This window comes from Solea senegalensis, linkage group LG1, assembly GCF_019176455.1.
Source record: "Solea senegalensis isolate Sse05_10M linkage group LG1, IFAPA_SoseM_1, whole genome shotgun sequence".
Lineage (NCBI taxonomy): Eukaryota > Metazoa > Chordata > Actinopteri > Pleuronectiformes > Soleidae > Solea > Solea senegalensis.
Window position 1 is genome coordinate 18,934,228 of NC_058021.1, and position 21,458 is coordinate 18,955,685.

General features: G+C 40.8%; 1 protein-coding gene across 1 annotated transcript in view; it reads left to right on the plus strand.

Moving 5' to 3' along the window:
* The window catches only part of brinp2 (bone morphogenetic protein/retinoic acid inducible neural-specific 2), a 176,381-nt gene that overhangs the window by 101,761 nt on the left and 53,162 nt on the right, over window positions 1-21,458 (plus strand). Inside the window, exons 3-5 of the mRNA XM_044031466.1 lie at window positions 5,633-5,823; window positions 10,582-10,763; window positions 18,808-18,913. Coding sequence (XP_043887401.1) covers window positions 5,633-5,823; window positions 10,582-10,763; window positions 18,808-18,913 — 479 coding nt within the window. The remainder of the gene's footprint in view (window positions 1-5,632; window positions 5,824-10,581; window positions 10,764-18,807; window positions 18,914-21,458) is intronic.

Genomic DNA, 21,458 nt, shown 5'->3' on the forward strand with positions numbered 1-21,458 from the left:
CACAGCCCCAGCTCCCTATCATAACAGGATCGCTGTTTCAGGTCCCTCGCAGTGAGCTTCTGGTTTAATTCCTTTCAGGAGATGTATAATGACTCTGGTGGGAGCGACTGGGATATCATTAAAAAATCATGCACAGGCTTCCACTCACCAGGCAAGGGAGGAGCGTCTATTTCTGGAGGGCTCCCATAGGACTGGAGGGGATTTTAATGAACCTGAGTCCTGGGACAAGAAAATGGACTTTGGTTGTGGCTCCTTGGCTTAAAATTAAAAAAAAAAAAGAAAAGTATAACAACACTTGCTCGAGAGGGGTACAATTCTATTTATGAACACTGATGAATGTCAGTAAGCTGCTAAAAGTGGCACTTTCTCCGGGAAGTACACAACGGCACAGTTGCTGCTGCTGCTGCTGCGGATGGATTTATTGTTCTTTAACACGTCGTCATAATCCTCCATCAACATACATACTGTAAGTGAGCCCCAGGTGGATTTAAAGATGGATGCTTGGAAGAGAAAATAGACAGAAATCAACTGTGAATGTCACCTGTTTTCGATGGTGGCAGTAACAGTAAGTGTGGTTTCAGAGAAAAAAGTGAAACTGAGATAAAAGTTAAAGACACGGAAGTCAGACAGAAGGTGAGCGAGAGAGCTGAAGACACAGAAGTGCATTCATTGCACTCGTGCTCTGTGTTCTGCCGTACAACACAAACCCATTTGTTCCACATTTGGAGTCATGATGAGAGGTCTGTGCTGCTGAAATTGAGCAGAGCCCGAAACTTTATAATGAGCAGTTCCACCCGACTCAGTCAGACTCTCACCTGGAGTGACCCATATACAGCAGCACACACACACACACACACTGTAGCTCTGGAGATTCTCCGTGGAAGGTTGTGCTTCACCGCTCACATCCCGATCGGCGAGTATGAAAGGTGACATTCTCAGGATTCAACGTTCTTTATTGTGCTGTAAAGAACTTCTAAGCACCACCGCAAACTCAGCCAGTAAATCTATAAATGCATGGGATGTTCGTCACGTCACGGTCCTACAGTTTGACTTAAACTTGGCAGGTGACTTACTAAGTGCACCAGTGTGTGCATGTGCCAGATTCAGAGATATCGGTGGAAATGCGACACATCTATCATCTATCAGAGCCGCCTCTCAGACCCAAATGTTATAAAAATGATTTCAGTCTGTCATTATTTGTCAATGTTATTATTATTATTTCAATATCTGTATATATGTTGGATGTAAAAACATACATTTTGCTGCACATCTCTTTCTCTTTCGCTGTTTTATTATTATTTCCTGTAGTACGTGTTTCGCTCTCTTCATTTATGATTATATCCCTCTGCCGCACGTTGGTTTCTCGAGTAACAGGTCAATTCCGTTAATAACGTCTATGTTTAGCAACCTCTGCATAGGCAGAGGACTGTTTTTAATTCTTTCTTTTACTATTAAAGAAAAAAAAAAGAATCCAGAGCAAGCGCTGCAGGCGCAATCAGTGCCGGGCTAAAACCTTTTAATTAACACCATCCATCATCATTAGCCAAATAGTCAGCCGGCAGTCTCACTGTTAACTCTTGGAGAGCGAAGCGATGAGAAAAGTAAATGATACACTGCTCCCTTCTTTTCTTTTTTGGCCCTATCGCCGTCAGCGGAGCCTCCCTGTGCTCAGTCACTGTGGAGCAGCTCAAAAAAGCACATCAGTCTAAATCAGCCGCAGTTAATCGCTGTGCAGCTACTGGCTGCCAACCTGTGACTCGCCGGTCTAAATACTAAAGCTAAGACTAATGGCTGCTGATGCCTGTGATAGCCGCAGACTAATTGTTATAGTTTGCCGCCTTTAAATGAGATTGACCCTCGGGTTTGGGGGTATTTGTCATGTGACTGCTATGGGGATTTGGAATATGTGTTTGAAACACTGGAGGTAAAATAGCCTACAGGGTGTTTTGTTTCTCCTTGTAAGTACAGTTTTGTTAAATAAAATGACGTGATGTCAGTAATGTCACCGATTACCACCACAAGTCCCGTTTTTGACGGACATTTTTCCGCCGGAAATTCACCAAACTTACCTGCGACCTTCCTCTAAACAAGAACATCGTTTCCAGATCTTACACTGGGCTGTTGAAGATGACCTGAAACCAGTGATTGAGACAAATAACCCCTCAGAAAATGTTAAGGGGCATAGTTAATCAAGCAAACTTCCATTCACATGGACTTATTTTTGCAATTAGCAATTTTTACCCCCAGTGGCTTTGCAATATCTTATTACATTTGGGTTTGGCCTCATCCAGGCAAGCAAGACAACTATATCCAGCTGAGACAATTAATCGATTACTTAATTAATCGTGAACTATTTCGGCAATTGATTCAACGGTGCTTGCAGAACGGAGTTAAATCAAGTTTTCCGATCGTTTCAGCTTCTTAAATACAACAATTTCTGCTGTCTTTGCTCCAGAAAGAAGAAATTAAAACACAATAGTTTTTGGCCAAAAAAAAGAACATCGTCCTTTCTAGGTTTGAGAAAGTGATCAACACGACATTTTATGGACCAATCGAGAAAATTATCGACAGATTAATCGATTATGAGAATAAGCGTTAGTTGCAGCTCTATTAGGAACTCAGGTGTGCTAATGCATTTAGCACACAGCAGTAAGAGTGTTGATATGTCTCTTTTTAAGTATTTTTGACCAGTATGTGTCCAACTATACGTACTGAACACTGGACTCCTACTTCTCACTCGCACAACAAAACCACAGTTTCGATAACTGTAGTTCACAAGTAACAGAGGCTAAATTCCCGGTGGGATTTGAAGAGGAAGGAGAGGATGTGCATCAAAGCGAGACGTCCACTGGACGTCCACCAAGCAGCTGGCAGCAGTTGAAGCGGCCGCTCTGACACAAAACATTGGAGAATCTGTTGACTGTGATTTTTGTTTTGTTATGAAACCCCTCTGGTGTGTGTGTGTAGTACTCCTGCTACCCACTTACCCACTGAGGGGGGGATACTGCAACCGAGTAGGCAATTGCCTCAGGCCTTGAGCTGAAAGTGGACCCCCGAGTACAGTCGATTAGACCACAGGAACAACAAGTTTTTGTTTTTTTGTTGTTGTTTTTTTAAAATCCCTTTATATTCTATGATAATCTTGGCACAGTTGACGCCAGCAACAACAAAAACCTCTCTGAAAAGGCTCAATGCCTGCACAAGTTTCTATCAAACGTCAATTTCAGACGGATTCATGAAGTCAAAAGACAACAAAAAGGTTTTGGTTTGTCTTTTTTTTTTCTTTTTTTATGCTATTAACATGGATTTCATCACGAACGGGATGTGAGATGAGGCTCTGTTTGGTTCAGTGCGTGTTCCTTTAACCTCCAGGCTGACAAAATCCCCTGAAACACAGCTGCATATGAAGGAACGAGGAGCAGATACCCTGTAGGTGTCGCCGCCTCGGTCTCGCTTGGCCTACTTTTTGCGGGAAGAACAATGTGGCCGGAGTTAATGACATCTTGTATGAATTGCACTGTGACTGTGGCCGAGCTGCAGATATTAATTGGTACATTATGGGAGAATGAAGCGTCTAATGGCGCACTTGTTTGACCATATGCTGCGGGCTCCGTTCCCCCGTAAGAAGAGCTTTGTCATGGTTTGTGCTAAATGGATACAAATCGGCGAGGCCTCTGTGTTGAGGACTAATAGACGAAGCGGCAACTAAAGCTAATTACGGCGCCTTTGCTGACTTTCTGTGGTGCCATCTGAGTGACCCCTGTGCATATTCATTTTGTATTCCGGGGCCTGTTGTACTGTATGTATTTTAATATAGCGGCACGATGCTGCCAACTGTGTAATTACAGTGTGATGTTGTCTGCGAAGATGAAATGTTGACTGCAAAAAAAGGCTCGCTAAGAGACGGAGACAGTGATACAGTGTGTGTAGCTCCCTCCGTGTGTGTGTGTGTGTGTGAGACAGAGAGAGTGCGAGATTACTCATGGGGAAACAGTGCGACACTGCTGGTATTTTGTTCCGAGAAAATAATGCGCTAATACTCAGCCCCTCTTCTTTTGTAGCAAATGTATGCAGATGTGGTGGGTTCTGTACTTTTCTGCAGGTATTTGCATAATCCTCACACACACACACACCTCAGGGTTTCCCACTGGGTGCAGGACAGGTGTGATGAAAAGATTATCAGTCACTCGGAAATGGATATATTCCTCAGACGCTTCCCTCCGTGTCACTTTCCCGTGTTGACCGCTGGAGCTGAAATAAGGTCCCTGCTCCCGCCTGACATTTGTCTGGACAGCTAAAGAACAGGGTGTAGCGGGGATGTGGTGTTTTAAATGTCACCCATCTCCAGTGTTTCCCCTTGTACTGTAACTGGAAAGAGCAGGTTGGGAAATATTCTGTATTTTTCCCCCCGTCGCCTGCGCTGTTATGGCGCGACGTACAGTGTGGTGGATTTATTTTGCTTTGCACTAAATCAAACGTTATTCGTATCATCGCTTCTCACACACAAACATTAAAAACATCATAATCAAACGACATCCTGTGAGATAATAAGAGTGAGTAAAAAAAAAACAAAAAAAAAAACTGTTAATTAAATAAAGCACAAGAGGGTGCAGCAGGTTCATAAATAAACTAATCAAAATGTAGTGTTGGAGTTTACAGCATGTGCTGGACTCGGAAGCATTAAAAGTGACAACAGTGCGGGAGATGTGATAAATAAGAGGAGGGATAGATGAATGAAATGTGGAGTGGTAAATCATATAGTAAAATATAAATATGAATGCATTATTTTGCATAAATTGTCACTGTTCTACTTGTTGTTTCTGTTTTCTCGGTCAGTCGGACGCCTTTTATCATCTCATACGTTTTTGTAGAAGATGAAACATTTTTAAGGCAGATATTCTCACAGTCTCGTGTGTCCACGTTCATTTGGATCCTCGTTTGTAGCCGACTGTCGAAAATCCCGATCCATTATTCACTCTGTTTAATCTTTTATTCTTTATTTTTTTTATGGCATTATGGCGTCTGTCGTCTCCAATACTTTACCCAGAGATACTTTAAAGTAGCGAGCTGTCAATCATTAAAATGTAGCGCAGATGTGAAGCGGTTGCTGCGGCGTCAGGTGATTATTCTCCGCGGGGGTTTCGGCGTTAAGCCATTAACCTGATTTGAATCTAATGCTGAATTCTGATAATTAGCCTGCGTGGCATGACGATGATTGGTTTAATGAGCTAATGATACGTATCAATATGGATTCTATCACCGGCACAAGTCCCAAACTTTGCGATATCATTATTATTCCTACTTTTTTTTGTCTTCACGCATACTAGTGAAGAGCCAAATTGGATTGGACGTGAGAAAAGTGGTTGTATTTTTCTCTTTCTCTATTTTGGAACAACACAAAATGAGATCTAAGGCTTTGAAACGTTCTGTTAATAGCAGGCGGTAGAAGGAGAATTGGAAAAACCACGTCCATGTTGATTCTTGTCAGTCAGTACCTTTTACTTCTAAAATCCTGGATCGCTAACACACCTTTTTTTCCAGCTTCTCCTCTCTGTACTGCATGTCTGAATATAATTGAACTCACTTCCCAATAAAAAGACGATTGAACCTTCGACTATGTTCATCTTTTCAGGGAGTTCAGCCACTGGAAACTGAACAGCCTGGCCACCGAGAAGAGAGATTTCCTCAAAGCTCCTCTGCCCTTAGCGCCAGAGTTCCTGCGCAACCTGCGGTTACTGGGGCGACGGCCAACCCTGCAGCAGATCTACGAAAACCTCATCAAGAAGTATGGGACCCACTTCCTCGTCTCTGCTACCCTGGGAGGTAAGGAAGGAGTGCGGGTGACACGCTCACCTTTATTCCTCACACGAGGAAGTGTCGAGGCGAGCCAGAAATAGCCGAGCTCCTTGAGTTCTAATGTGTGTTCAGGATCTGTCGCTGTGCTTTTTCCCTCCTCATGAGGAAATGTGAAAGGTGACGATTGCAACACAAAAGCACCTCCTGCATTCAACCAATGTACTTTTTTCCGCTCACATATCGCCCCTTGATGAACATTGTGCGGCGCAGCGAGGGCCCTGAAACGAGAAGAAAACACAAATTGATCCATTTCTAAGTAGACGTTTCTCTTTGATTCCTTTGTAGCTCTCGATCTTACAACTCGGGAAAACAGAATTGCCGGCGGTATCGATTTCGCGTGCGCCTCATGCAACGAGACCCAGACTTACATTCAAAGCATCGTCGTGACAGTGATACACCACTGATCTTAGCCCACACACTGCAGCACATATACGTAAAATCAATATCCTAATTAGTGGATACCTTGAAAGGAAATAAAGCACCCACTCTTTCTCCCGACCAGCCAAAAGTTTTCATACCCAGCAGGCACTTCCTGTTGTCGTTTTTTCATAGTTTAATTTATAATATCAGTGGACAATACCACTGGTTATTAGTTAATAGTCCAGTCTTTCAGTCTTACAATTTTGTCAATTATTTTCTCATTTAGAGGAAAAGAGATGATAAAGCATGGCATATATATGAATATTTTTATAACCGATTAATGTGTCGATTATTTTCTCGATTAATCGAGTTATCGTTTGATCCATAAAATGTCAGAAAACGTTAAAACAAGTTGATCAGTCTTTGTCAAACCTGGAACGTGATGATGTTCTCAAATGTCTTGATTTGTCCACAGTTTTGATGATTTATTTCTTATATTGATCAAAGAAATGAAGAAATATTCACATTTAAGTGATCGCTAAAACGATCAGAAATCAACCAATCATTGAATCATGAGAGGAGAGGGGAGCGTGTGCCACCTCTTGCATGCTCGCAGGCGCTCAGATCCTCCAGAGATTCTCCTGCCGCTGTGAACGGCGTCTCGTCCAGACTATTCCTGCTGCCTTTTGTCTGATGTGAAAGAAAAACCTTGGAGAATTAGGTGTGGACGTCATCCACAGCTTATGTGCAAGAATGGCTTGAGAGAAAAATGTAATTGACTTAACACTCCAGCTCGGTGTTTCGCAGCCATTTTATATGGCACTAAATTCTGGGCAGTGGTGATTCAATAATAACGTAGCTCGCAGTATTGTTTTCTTCAATATACAGTATATCAATTGAATGTGTATGCACTTTGCAAAAAAACACTTTGAGACATAATACTATTGGTGTTAATGTTTCTGTTTTCTGGCCATAAAGGTTTTTAAGACTGAAAATGAACAACTCTTGTGATAATGTTTTTTGGCCATAGAGCCCAGGCCCATATGGTACCAACTTTTAAGGATGATATACCAAATTTGTATATCAACCATTTCTGCACAACTGAATATTCTTTTGAGTTGATAAAACCAGCCCTTCTTAACCCTGTAACACTCAGCATGTTGCAGATGACACTTTGCGTTACGGTAACGACGCAACAGTTTGTGCCATCGGGAAACGTTCCAACACTTTCTGAAAGCTGAGAAGTTGCACGTCAAAGCCAACATGTGGTTGTTATTACGGTAATGTCACTCTGCGAATCGACATATTTGTCTTTGTCACCAGAGAGGTGAAAGTTGGAAAAACACTTAACATTTTCTTCATCTCAAATTGTTGATTCACTATTTTAACTGCGGTATTGAAAGTTATTCAGCTTAAAATAAGCAAAAAAAAAAAAATCTGACATTTTGAGGCTTACGTGTTAAAGGGTTAAGATGTATATGATTTTAAAATGAAAAACAGATACTTACTTCTAAAAAATCTTTATTTTTGGACTGCATTATTTGTCCTCAGTTTTAACATTTTATGTACTTTTTACACCGTTTGGGAGAGGAAACAAAGTGCACATAAGAGCAGAAAATATTATCTCAAGTATGGCAAGAGGAGGTTAAAACAAAACAAGCAGAAAAATAACAATAGTAATACTAATAACAACAATAATAATAATAATAATAATAACAATGATTAATATGTATATACATACATGCACATACATACATACAAATAAAATACCTATACCTATACATACATGTAAATAAAATAAAATAAACAAACAAACAAAAATCTGGACCATACTTATTTAACCCACTTAGACCATAACTTAATGAACACTGTTTCCTTAAGACGGAGTGAAAAAGTGATCCCCTCCATAACATAAATATTATTTATCATATTTATCCATTCCTTGATTGTGGGAGGTTCAGGGACTAACCAATGTCATGTGAGTGCTTTTTCACAAGCACGTATCAAAACACGAAACATGTATCCATCAGCTTGTCTTGTTTGGAAATCATAATGACCAAAGAATAGAGTGGGAAACTGAAAAGGCAAACTTTTAAATACTTTATAACTAAATGAAGTTATGGCCGCCCCAGCTGTCAAAGCAGAGCCCTCCTCCATGTATTTCAACAAAAGTAGTTCACTGGCAGTAGATTTAATCACCTATAAGTGACTTTAATTTGACGAGATAATCACGTGAGCGTTATATATATATGCTGTCAGACACTGGACATTCTGTTTAACGCTATTGACGGAGGACAAATCTCATTTCTGCCCGGATCCATCGCACTGGTGCCACTTATCACGGGCAGTATGCACCGGAGTATCAGTGCAGGGTAACAAAGCAGAGATTAATGCATCAGAAGACTTATAGTTAGACTCTATATGTAATTAACAGCCTTGAGTAAATGGGTTAAACCAGTCTGCATACTGATTAGATGCAGACGTGGCTGAGCAAAAGCACATTTCCCAGAGCTCTGTTTTGTTCTATGGCTGGCGTTTAATATCCATTAGCTCAGCTTTAAAAGAAAACTTTGACATTGAAAATAAAATGCAGCTATCAGAAAAATTTGAAGAATCAGTTAATACTACGTTAGTTTTAGTAATTGGACCCTTGGGTTGTCGCCCCGCTTGTTTGAGGTGATGTCAAATTTGGATTTCAGACGATCTAAAGTCCCGGTTATAGAGACCTTGACCAACTAAAAAGAGATTTGACTGAAGCGGTGGTGGATGAAGAAGCAAGCAAAGGACACATTTTCAAAGAATGGGATTTATCAGCCCGATGCTAATGAAGCTCTTGGTCCATTTATCCTGATGTGCAGTATTTGATCACACTCCACCCTCAGCCACATCATTTGCACAAAACAGAACCAGGAAGTCGGACCGGGTTACACCAAACCGGGAAATCTGCTGACAAATTGAAGTTAACTGATACAAATTACGATGACATAATAGTGTAAAGCAAATGTATACACAACTGCAGTGTCTAATGTAACAATTCAAACCACAATTATCCTTATTTAAGTGTATAAACACCAGATTATGTGAATTCTAATTCATTACCATAGAATGAGCCTTTTATATCAGCTCTGAGGCGGCCATTTTGGACCACTGTGTTTTTACAGTAGCCCACAAGGGACAAACTGGACACCTTTTGAGTTTCGATGCTAACTGAAGGCAGGGTGAGCGAGATTCAGCTGCGACGTCCAACTATTACTACAACTACTAACATAACGACACCAGAATAAATTCCTTGTATGTGCAAAATCGTACTTGGCAATAAAGCTTTTTCGGATTCTGATTCTGATAAATGTTTGCAGTAAATTGAAGCTGCAACTGACGCAGCTAAAATGTCATCAAAAATGTTGATCAGTGTTTTTCAAACCTGGAAATGAAGACGTTCTCAAACGTCTTGTTTTTGCCCACAAACCAAAATCATTATCATCAAGAAGCTGAAAAATCACAGAAACTGGTTTTAATTCTTCAGAAAACACTCTGAATAATAAATTCAGATTAATTCAGAAATTGCCAAATAATCGTTTCAGCACTAGAGTGAATACATTTTACACACTGTAGCTTTATTAAATATACTTTTTAAACCGACACATGTCTTGTAATTTTTATGGAAATTTTGATTACATTTGATTTTTTTCATTATGTATTTAAGCAAAATCAGACATACTTTTCAAAATCGTCTCATTACCTGAGTGAGCTGCAAGGATGCTGTGATTCACAGCGTCACACTTCGGTGAGTGTTTATAGGAATTGAATGGAATTGCAATGAAAGAAAATGATACATTATGATCTGCACCGTGGACAAACCACAAAACCACAGCGAGGCGGTGAAAGCCAAAGAAATGTCAAATAAAAGAGGCAGATTCTCACCGCCGCTCCTCTGACATCGGTCTGCTCTCCTCACTTACAATATGACTCGGCGAATTGTGACTATAACCCTGTCATTTGGCATTTTTCAGCTTGTTGAAATCACATTTGGTCGCAGAAATTAGGAAAACAACCTCAGGTTCCCCCCCCTGTCAACTGTATTCTTGTTTCTGCAGAGGTGTCGTCTCGTGCGGTGACAGCCAATACGTTTGTGACTGGTTTAAAGAAACAGAAACAAGTCTAGCAAAATATGATAATGGGAGTAGCCAGTGCTGACTCAGTCCTCTGGAGGCAGATTTGGCTGCGCACGGCTATAATAGAGGTCACAGTCATTTTGCCTCTGTGATCGCATAAACAAGCAGATTCAACATTTTCTCCAACGCGATTCAAAAAAAGAAATGGGATATTTCACCATTGTTTATTTATCTTCTTCTTATTATTCCACAGGAGAGGAATCTTTGACCATTTTCCTGGACAAGCAGCAGCTGAGTAAGAAGTCGGAGGGCAGCAGCAACAGCTCCGTGGTGTCGCTGGAGCTTCTCCACCAGCTGGCGGCTTCTTACTTCACAGATCGAGAGAGCACACTGAGGCGTCTGCACCACCTCCAGATCGCCACCTCTGCGATCAAGGTACTGTGTGCACACACGCGCCCGCACACACACACACACGGCGAGCGGCCTCGCGAAATGTCTGTTTCATTATACGCCGCTGCACAAACGCACTGTTTATTTATATACATGTAGACTTGTGTTTGCAGTGCTGCCATCAAGCTAGACACACAAACATTTGTCCTCCTTTAAAACTGTCCCTCTGGGATATATACACACGCCGCGGCGCTCCTCCGCGCGGCACCTGTGACAGATCGCTCCACTTGTTTGCAACGCGTGCAAACACACGCTTCTTTTTAAAGATTATTTTCAAGGTGCATCATTGCTCAAAAAAGCCGGAGGAGAGACGAAAGAGAGTGAGAGCGAGCGGGCGGGATTAGAAGCAGCGTAGACCAGAGAGGCAACGCGGCATAGCAAATGTCTCAGCGGGAGACGGTGTGTACAGTGTTTCCCACAGAATTGATTCAAGTCTGTGGTGGTAGCGTTGTGTATGTGTATGTATGTGCAACATGCTTGTTTTTACACAGCCTACAGGAGCATGACGGAGACATTCTCGCATGAAGTGCATCGTATGCCACAGGAGTGTGTGAAAGGTCTGTCTCCATGTGTGGACAAATCCTTTCCAGAGTGAGCAAGTGATGCAGGAAGGGATGTACGTGGATTCAAAATGAATACGTGCTTGAATTAGTTCTAAAAATGCACCAGGACAAACTGGATCACCTCAGTTGGCCACACCCCCAATTTGGGGCGTGACGTTATAACGGGGAGGGCCCAGTGAGACCGTGTAAAAAATGCACAATGGTTTGAAAATATTTATACGACAGGCATAGCAGTCAGCCACCAGGGGGCGACTCCAATAAGTAAGTTTGAACGGTATCTATATTTTTACATACAGTCTCTAGCTGAGGCTTAAAATATCTTTTTACGAGGGGAGGGGGCCCTGCAAGAAAAAAGTATGAGAACCAGTTTATAATTAATGGAAAATACATAAATACTCAAATCCATCTGGTCTGGGTTGTCTGTATTTCTGTGCTTTCATGTGTGCAGTCGTGTAAAGCGAGGATTAAAAAAAACAAAATGTTGTAAATTCCCATCTGTTTTGTAAAATCTTGTTATGAACCAACACATGAAAGCTGTGTTTCCAGATCCTGTAAAAGGTTTAACACAATTTCATGCCGTGCATGCTGCGCTCTACTTTATTTACCTTCACACACACCACTAGACTCAGTGTAGTTTCACAATAATTCCCCACCTTCGCCCGCTCTTTTCATCCATGATTTTGTTGTGCGTCCTCTCAAAGACTAGAAAAAGATGGACCCTATCATCTCCTCTTCTGTGACGACTGCAAGCGAAGCAGAACCGAGCAATACATTATTCACATGTTGGCTTTCATGTGATGACAGCAGGTGTGTGGGTGGACCGTGCGTTCGTGCTTCAACTTAAATAGCAGAGCGGATTCAAACGAGGTAACTGCTTTGTGTTTAATTCCAAAATGGTTCTCCAAGTGCTGGGTCTGAACGCTGAGGTGAGATTGGGCTCTTGTGCCGTCTCTGTTTCCAAATCACTTTAAAAAAAAACAGACAGTGAAGCACTTGTTTGCTCGAGAATGTGTTTTCTCTGCCGTGAATGAGTTGCATAGGAGAACGGCCTCCTTGACACGGTGCTAATTGCTTTTACCACAAGATTTTTTTTTTTTTGCTGTGAGTCTGAGTGGAGAAGAAGAGGAAGAAAACAATCTCTTCATACTTGAAGCAGATGCAGCACTTTGTGTTCCTGACGAGCCTTATCACAGCAAAACACGACTTTAGTCTGCGAGCCAAAATAACAAACAGAGAGTTTTCTTTCTTTCTTTCTTTCTTTCTGAACTGCGGCTAATTGTGAATCTCAGCCTCGACATCTGGTAAGGCTGAAATGAAGATGAAGTGACTTACTGTATGTCTAATGAGGACGAGTCTGTGTCTGTGCCCTGCAACAATCTGTGGTTTCGTTTTTTTGCAAATTACCAACGGACGAGCATCAAGATCTTTGTTCAATCTGTCAAACGGCAACGGACAAACCATCTGCACGCGGCATCTAAAGCCTGCTCATTTTTACTTGTGTGATTGTGTATGTTTATGTCTTAGACACAGGGGACATTTCACAATTTCATGTCCGGCCATCCATTTTCCAAATCTTTATCTTCCACATGAGGGTCACGCGGGGGGTGCTGTGCCAATCTCAGTGGACATAGGGCGTTGGACAGTTCACTCTCACACTCACGGTCAATCTAGAGTGTCCAATTTACCGAATCACCGTATTCTATATTGTCTTTGGACTGTGGGAGGAAGCCGGAGAGCCCGGAGAAAACCCACACACACACGGGGAGAACATGCAAACTCCATGCACAAAGGTACTTGTTCCGACCGAGTCGCAAACCTGGCTTTTCTTGCTGCAACAGCTATATAAAAAAAACTTTTTTTTTTAGCTTTAAAACTTTCCAGAGATGCATCAGAGATAGTTTGCACATACTATATATATATATATAAAAAAGTTTTTTTTAAGGTTCTGTAATGACTGGAAGAGGCTCCACCCCTCTTGCCACTTCACCCTCTTGCAATATTAATGTTTTTTTCCACATTCACGATTATTTTCCACATTATTATGGAAATTCACCACGCCTTTCTGCATGGAGTTTGCATCTTGTCCCCCCCTTGTGTGAGTGTGGGTTTTCTCCGGGTTCTCTGGGTTATCTGGTTTCCTCCTACAGTCCAAAAACATGCAATATGGGGATTAGGTAAAAAGGACACTCTAAATTTACCTTCAGTGTGAGAGTGAATGGTTGTTGGTCTGTTTGTGGAAGATGGATGGATGAATGGATGGAAATTCACCACCATTGGCTCACATTGATCAAACAGTCACAAAAACTCTCCGATATTGGCACAGGAATGTTTGGACGTTGATTAATGTTATCATGTTGTGACTAGTTTTTGTTTAGCAGCCTGAAAAAGTGAAAGCGAGGGGAAGTAAAATAAATCAAACTCCAGCTCAAGATCGAGATCAAACAATAGTTTCCTTTAATATCTGCATTCACCATTAATAAAAGATGAGACAGAAAAAAGGAAATTCCTTCCATACAGTATATATTTTTTATATAATGGTGATATTTAATACATCAAAAGTGGAGTTCCTAAAAAGTAAATACAACCTCTGGCTGAAACCCATTCATTTCATCATGTTATATATGGGTTCCTTTAAATCCTGCTAAAGATAAAGCGGCTCCCAGAGATAAAGCCGCGGCTGGAGATAGGGAAGCCAAATTTAATATATTAAGAAGAGCATTTGTTTCCTTCAGTGGCACCTAGTTCTCCGAGGTATATAAGTCTTAGTAATATTCCTTCAATCTGATATATTGATTTAAGCCACATCCAGTGGGGATTTATAGAGTTGGCTTTTAATCGTCTCCTGAACATAGACAGTGCAGCATGTATAGTACAGTATGTGTGTAACCGTTGATTATTTTGTCAGGTCATCAACCACTAAAAACCCGTGTCCCTGCAAACTCTTTTTATATTTATATGTTACAGTTGTTTAATCTCATTAGTACGGAAAAGTATTAGGGTCACAAAAAGTCTGAATTCAGACTTCTGAGATTAAAGTCAGAATTCTGAAATGAAAGAAAAAGGCCTTTTTCTAAGAATTCATGCTTTTTCATGCAGGTTCTTTCTTTCTTTCTTTCTTTCTTTCTTTCTTTCTTTCTTTGTTTTCTCTGTGGCCCTAATCCTCTTCTGTACATTAAACTGTACATTTTAATACCAGTTTTTTAAACAAATATCCACTGACTATACACCTGCACACCTGCTTCACCTGTGTCTGGCGATGAGATTACAGCTGTCGCGCTGAGAAGCATCACGGACGACACTCGCACTCCCTCTCACAGCTCTTCTCTCGGAGGTGTTTACTCGTTTGCTTGTTCCTGCTAAATGAGGAAGCATCTGCCATGCAGGCCACCTGCTGTGTCGTCTCCTGCCAGATCAACTCATCACCCGAGGAGGAAGGAGACACGGAGCGGGGATGTGCTTGACCCCGTGTGTCCATGTACGCCTCTGGGCTCACTGTGTCACTGCGCCACCGGGTCGGCAGTGGGAGTGGAATACATTATCTCCAGCAGCACAGAGGAGGGAAAAGAAATTAAAACCTTCACTAACAGCTTTGTGCAAATCTGCTGTTTGGAAACGACACGAGAACTGCGTCTCTGTTTGACACCGAGGAGGGCAGAGTATTTTTGTACGTCAGTGCTGCGGTTGTCAAGAGTGGAAATCAGCAGGGGATGACAGTGACACTTTACTCCACTTTATTTATTCCTTTTTTATTCTTTTATTCTTTTAATTAATCAAAGTACTGTTAAACAACCGCGGTGAAATAAATCTAGGGCTTTTGGAGTCTAGGACTCTGGAGATTCCCCTCATGATGCAACCTGCAACCTCATATTCATAAAGTATTGTTTTCATTATGAAAGGAAAGTCTTTGAAATCGGTCTCAAAGAAGGACAAAGCAAGTGCAAAAAGATAAAGAGGATACAAATAATTGGGAAAAACTCTAATTAGCTAAAAATAGAAAAACTATTAAATAACTGTTTTCACTTGCATTACATACAGTTACTGTAATTTACTTAACACTTCACCCCCCAAATATACAGAGTTATTTGATCATCAGACAGTGGATCTGAGATTAATGTCTCATTCCCACTATAACACAGGAAATTGGGATTGAAAAGAATAAATAAAACTAAGAAAAAATTGTATTTTACATATTGTTTGTTTTTATAATTTTCTTTTATTTTTATTTTATATTTATCCTGATTGATTTTGTTATCTGAGTTGCATTTTCTTTTGCTTTTATGAGACATTTTCTATACTGTTTAATGTAAAGTTATCACTTTTTTGCCCCGCTGTCTTTATTTATGTATTATTATTATTAGCATTATTATCTTTATTGACATTTACCATCTCATAATCACTTTGTAAACTCTATTTTAAAGGTGCTACTGTTACGACCTGATTAACCCTGCTTTTCCTCATCACTATGTTTAAACACACAGTATATGCAGCGGCTATAAGAATGTGCAATGTAGAATGTCTTATATTCTCTATTTCTTTATCTAATCTAATTTTCACCAACTCCATAAACACACCTGGGCAAAAAGTACTCAAAATGTTTAAAAGGGGATTGAATTTGTGCAATTTGGAAACACAATCACAGTTCAAAGTTCACAAAAACAAAGGAAAAACGCTCTATTTTGTGGCTTCTTGTGACAACTATTGCTACTTTATATCACTACTAAAAATGGGATATGAAATGAATCATAACTTTGACTCAACATGTTTTTTAAAGCCCGAATATGTGACCTATAAACACACATACTGTACCCCAGCATGTCCATATAAGGAGTTTTGTGTTATTCCCATGGCAAATTGCCATGGATGTGAACAACTATAGTTTGTATTTCAACGATCTATTTTTTTTCCACTCATCACTAAAAGGCAGAGGTCGTCTTGAACAGTAACGACACAATCGCCTCTTGCTCATCTTTAACTCGAGGTGATATTTGAGGAAACGTCTGAGAGCTGCCAAGGTGCCTTCAAGGAAGCTTCCTCTTCTTTTGTGATAATAGATGCAATCTCAGCGCGCGACAGAGAGAGAGAGAGAGCAGACGCGAGGAGCAACGAGCCGCATTTAAAGACAGCAAATTCACACAAGTGACTCCGTCGTTTGCCAAATGGAGTGATTTAGCTGGAGAACGGCTTTGCCACGGGCCACATTTATCTTCACAGGCTAATTGCCCTATTTTCAACACTCATTCCGGGAAATTAACCATTTGTTGTCGCTTCACTTTTCTTTAAAGTTCTTTTTTATTTGTCATTAGTCCCTTTTATTGTCTCGGTTCTGTGCTTTGTCTTTGCAGCGTTAGTCTCTGCCCTGAAGTTCCACTGTTTTGTAATTATATTCCATACGTTATCTCAGCCGTGCCAGCAGCCAAGTTACACGCTGGTGCTGCAATTAATGTTTTATTTACCTTTAGTGTAGAGATTACTAACTGCAGTCTCTATTTTAGTATGTGTGGGATCTCCTTTTTAGTAAATGAATGCATTTGATTCCATTCGAGGTTCATGTGGGATGATATTGCTCTACATTTTAAGCCACACATAATGACTGCGTTCAATAAAAACAACATTTATGTTCACAGCGAAGGTGAACCTCTCTTCCTCATTCTTATGCTCAGTTTTGGTTTTTTTTTGTTTTTTTTGCTTAGAATTAAGATCACAATTCTCTAAAGTGCCTGAACATGGCCCTGCAAAATGTGCTGATTGTTATTATTGTTGTGGCTTAAGTGACATATGGCGTGTTTCCACCAGCTCGACTTGTGATGTCATAACCAGGGGAAATGTAGAAACTGTAGATCACTTAAAAAAAAACACTTAACAATCCTCAAAATGCGGGTTACTCTCCAACATTTAGTAATGGAAATGTCTAAAATCACATCATTTAACAGAGGAGTCTGGTGTATTTAGCGACAGCACTGCTGAAAGCCCGCGATCGCGAGCGGCGAGCCAAATGTGAACCTCATTTCGGCCTCAAGCGGCAAGGCTGCCATGGTATTGGCTGTTGTATATTGGCAGGTGTCCCTAATAAAGTGGCTGTTGTGCATATACAGACAGCATTATATCAGCTGTATGTCAGTGTCTGGATCCAGCCAACAACCCGACTCTTTTATCTCTCATGATTTCCTTTCACGGATCCAGTGAAGCAGCTCTAAGAAAGAAAAAGAAAAAAAAAAAGAAAAGCACCACCGTTTCCTAAATGTAGCGCCTTACAGCACAAAGACATAGTTAGCGTGAAGCTGGTGAAGCATTTAGCAGCTAAAGAGCCAGATATTTCCCTCGGGGTTTTGGTAATGAACAAAATCAGAGCTAAGAGGGAGGTAAATATTGGACTAGGATTTAGCAGGTGGGCAGAAACAAGCTTCAAATTAAGATCACGGTGTTCTGCGAGTGCTGGATGTGTAAATAAGCAGCTGTTTTACTAGCAGGTTTCGGCGGTGCTGTATGATTCCCTGTCTTTTGTTGTTGCTTTTCCTTCTAAATGTCCTCCATTCTATTCCATTGTCATGGTTCTCAAACGGTGGTACGTGTACTTCCTCTGGTGGTACCTGAAGAAATAAATGTTTAATGGTGTTACTTTTTCGCAGGCGCAACTTGGTGTAAACAGTTTCAGAAGCACTGGACTAGTCAATGTAGTCTTTTTAAATCAAAAAAAAAAAAAGAGTAATGTAGTAATGTTTTGGTTTTAGAAGCGTGAGCTCTAAAACCATGTTTAAATGGACATTTTTCTAAAGCCCTCTTAACAACATGCAGATTTAGCCTTATTTATTTTATTTATAAAATAAATAATAATAATATTATTTGATATAGATATGGATAATGACGACCGAAATTGTGGTAAATAGACACTCCGATGTCTTTAGTTGCTTTGAATTCACGTAAACTGTTGTTTATCGCCAGCCATTTTGCTACAGCACAATATTCGACACATGGGTTCAGGGTTACAGGAGACAAGAGGAAACAATATTTGTCTTATGCTCTTCTTCAGTGTTGCCGTCGCACTCTTTTCTTCTTCCTGGCCTTGTTTTTCATGGTGGGTGTCAGATTTCCATACGTCGCCACATACAGGCGTCCTTTTCTTCTCCGTGAGTGAAATCACCTTTCACATTCGTCCGCACCTGTTCTCTTTCTTCACATCCTCACATCCGCGCCTCGCTCTTCGCTGTCCTCCGTGAGACAAAAGGCAGCTGGAGGCGAAAGTGTGGGAGGCAAGCGAGAGACTGACATTCTTGTCTTCCTCTCTAGGTCATGTGTTGGTCATTCACTGCTAATGTGGCTTTAATAGACTCTCTGTGTATTAATATATATATATATATATATATATATATATATATATATATATATATATATATATATATATATATATATATATATATATATATGTAATTGTATGTAATGGAAAGGTCTGTACTTTCTCTGTTTCCCAGGTAACTGAAACACGGACGGGCCCTCTCGGCTGCAGTAACTATGACAGGTTGGATTCAGTCAGCTCTGTGTTGGTGCACAGCCCAGAAAACAAGATCCACCTAAAGGGTAAGCCTACTATTCTTCTTAGGACACTGCACTAACCAACTGACCTTAATCATGACCAGTTTATCCCTAAACTTAACCTTAACCTAACCAGAATTTGCCCCGGTCCCTCAGAAATTAGATTATACCTCACTAAAACCGGGTCCTGGTCCTGACAAGGCTCAGTGTTTATGCCCAAAAGAAAGGGTCCTCAAGAGATGACAAATACAGGTACACACTCACACACACACTAAAGCTGCCAGGCTGTTCACCTCCAGTGTGTAGTAACTGGCCAAGATGACCCTTTATTTTACGCTGCAGTAGTTTATATGTCCGTTCTGCCTGAGCGGCTCCCACTCTCCGGGGGAGGCTGTTATCTTACCAGGCTGTAGATGGACCGTGTCTGGCCACGCTGACCCCGAGCGCAACCTTTCCAACCACATCTGGAACGCTCGGTGTGCAAGGAGCCCAGAGCTCAAATGGTTATCTATGGACCGACCGGTTGGAGAAAACCTTCAGTATGTCAGTGGAATTTAAAAAAAAAACAAACAAAAAAAAAACCTTCGCTTGAAAATACTTTGTTTGAAATTACTTTACTCTGTTGTTTGTTTGCTCCAGTCAAGAAATGGAGGAGAAGGTCGACGATGTGAAGCAAAATCAAACCTTTGAAGGTTTCAGAATGAGAGATTTAGGTGACGTAAAGCCGCGGATGTCAGTCAGTGAGCACTTAATGTGAAGGTGGATTATCCTAGTTCATATCTAAGTAGGCTTTCAGGAACATCACAAGCCCTTGAAAGCCCTTCAAGGTCATTGAAAGTGCTCGAATGTTGTGCAAGAAAGAAAGAAGTTAAGTTGATATTGAGGTAAAAGTCTCCCGTGTTTGTTACGACACCGTTGTTTGATAGACAAATGTTGAGTCGTAATTACTAACAGTGTTGTGGACATTGTCCACTGTCTCTCTCTCTGCCACTGACGTGCGACTCCACTCTTAACAGTTGCCCCTCCCATCTTAATAAGCTGTGTCAGCACATGAGTTTGAGTAAATTGTTCCTGGAAAGTCCTTGGAAAGTGCTTAAATTTGATGTCAACCAAGGTGTGGAAACTCTGACGCAGCCGGAAAAATGTAATTGCACTCTTATAGTTTCCACACAGCATAACGGGCCCGTCCTTTACTTTAAGAACTATCATGTCAGGATAACTGACCTGTAGCTTCTACAAAAAACATACACCAAACTTTTCTACATATAGAAGATGTTTGTCCTTGAGACGGTGCCTGATTCCAAGTGTAAGGTATCAAACTTTGTTCCATTACTTCAGAGCAGGTACTTGAGAGTACTCGACAGCTGAAATTTCATTTCCTTTTCCTTTCAAAAGGGAACAGTGTTATCAGAATGCAGCTCCGTGCTTAACGAAACGATCCCTATTATAAGTGTATAGGACGTGAATACCGCACATGTTTTATATGAAATAGGCTGTTTCAGTCTCACCAATGACAGGCATGTTGTGCACAACATTCAGAAATCCATGTGCTAAAGTACAGTTTGAATCTATTTAAAGGCCATGACTCACACAAGGAGGTATCGAAACACGTGAGCATTCAAACAAAGCTGCGAAAATAGTGATAAATATTTCCTTTATCTACTTTATAAGACTGTGTGTTTCTGCTGAATGCACCGATGGCAAAAGGAGTTAAAGTGATCGAAATTCACATAATGAGCTTCATGGGCGGATTTTATTAGTGCACTCCAAACAGAATGAATGCACAGAAACATGCAGGCAACACATTACTGTGATTAGATTCTCTCACATATGCAGTATTACATATTTCACCTGCTCAATACATCACTAATAAGCCCATATCAGCCCATATAACACAATGCTGTGTAATAATAGACAAAATATCCTTTTTTTTAAATACAGTTTGATGCCGTATAAACAGGAGCATAACATTTTCACACTTACCCTCGTCTACATTCCTCTTCCAAAGTATCTTTTTGTACATTTTCAAACTGATTTGTATTTGTACGCAGCTCCAAATTGGAGAAATATTGCAAAACAAACCGTCATCTGTCATTTGTTTGTGTCACTTGTGAGGTCCAGTCGTGGAGAAGTCGAGGTCAATTTGTCTTTTGCTAAAAATGAAATTCTCCCCCTACAGTCATTTGCATATAATCTGCCTGTGGTGGAGAGAACTCCTCCTTACGGATGACTGCAGTGATTGCGAGGCAGCGTCGGGTTGTGAGGAGGGAGGGAGGGAGGGAAGGAGGGAGGATCCTTCAGCTGCTTCAGGCTTAAATCCCCCTCCCTTGTATTAACTAATGGCGTAATGTATGATGTGTTTGCTGTATGGTGATTTTCTTAAAATGGAAATTGCAAAAGTGCAACCACAGCAACGTCCAAGGGTAAACTCTCCCTCTAATTCCAACCAATTAGCTTGATGTGTTTCCATTTAACTGGAACTTCAGATCTCGTTTCCCCGGGAGCCCAACTAGCACAAATTAGGTCATGCAACTTGTTTTCCTTGTTTTGGTTTTGTTTGTAGTAATAGGCATGAGTAAATTTTTTTGAT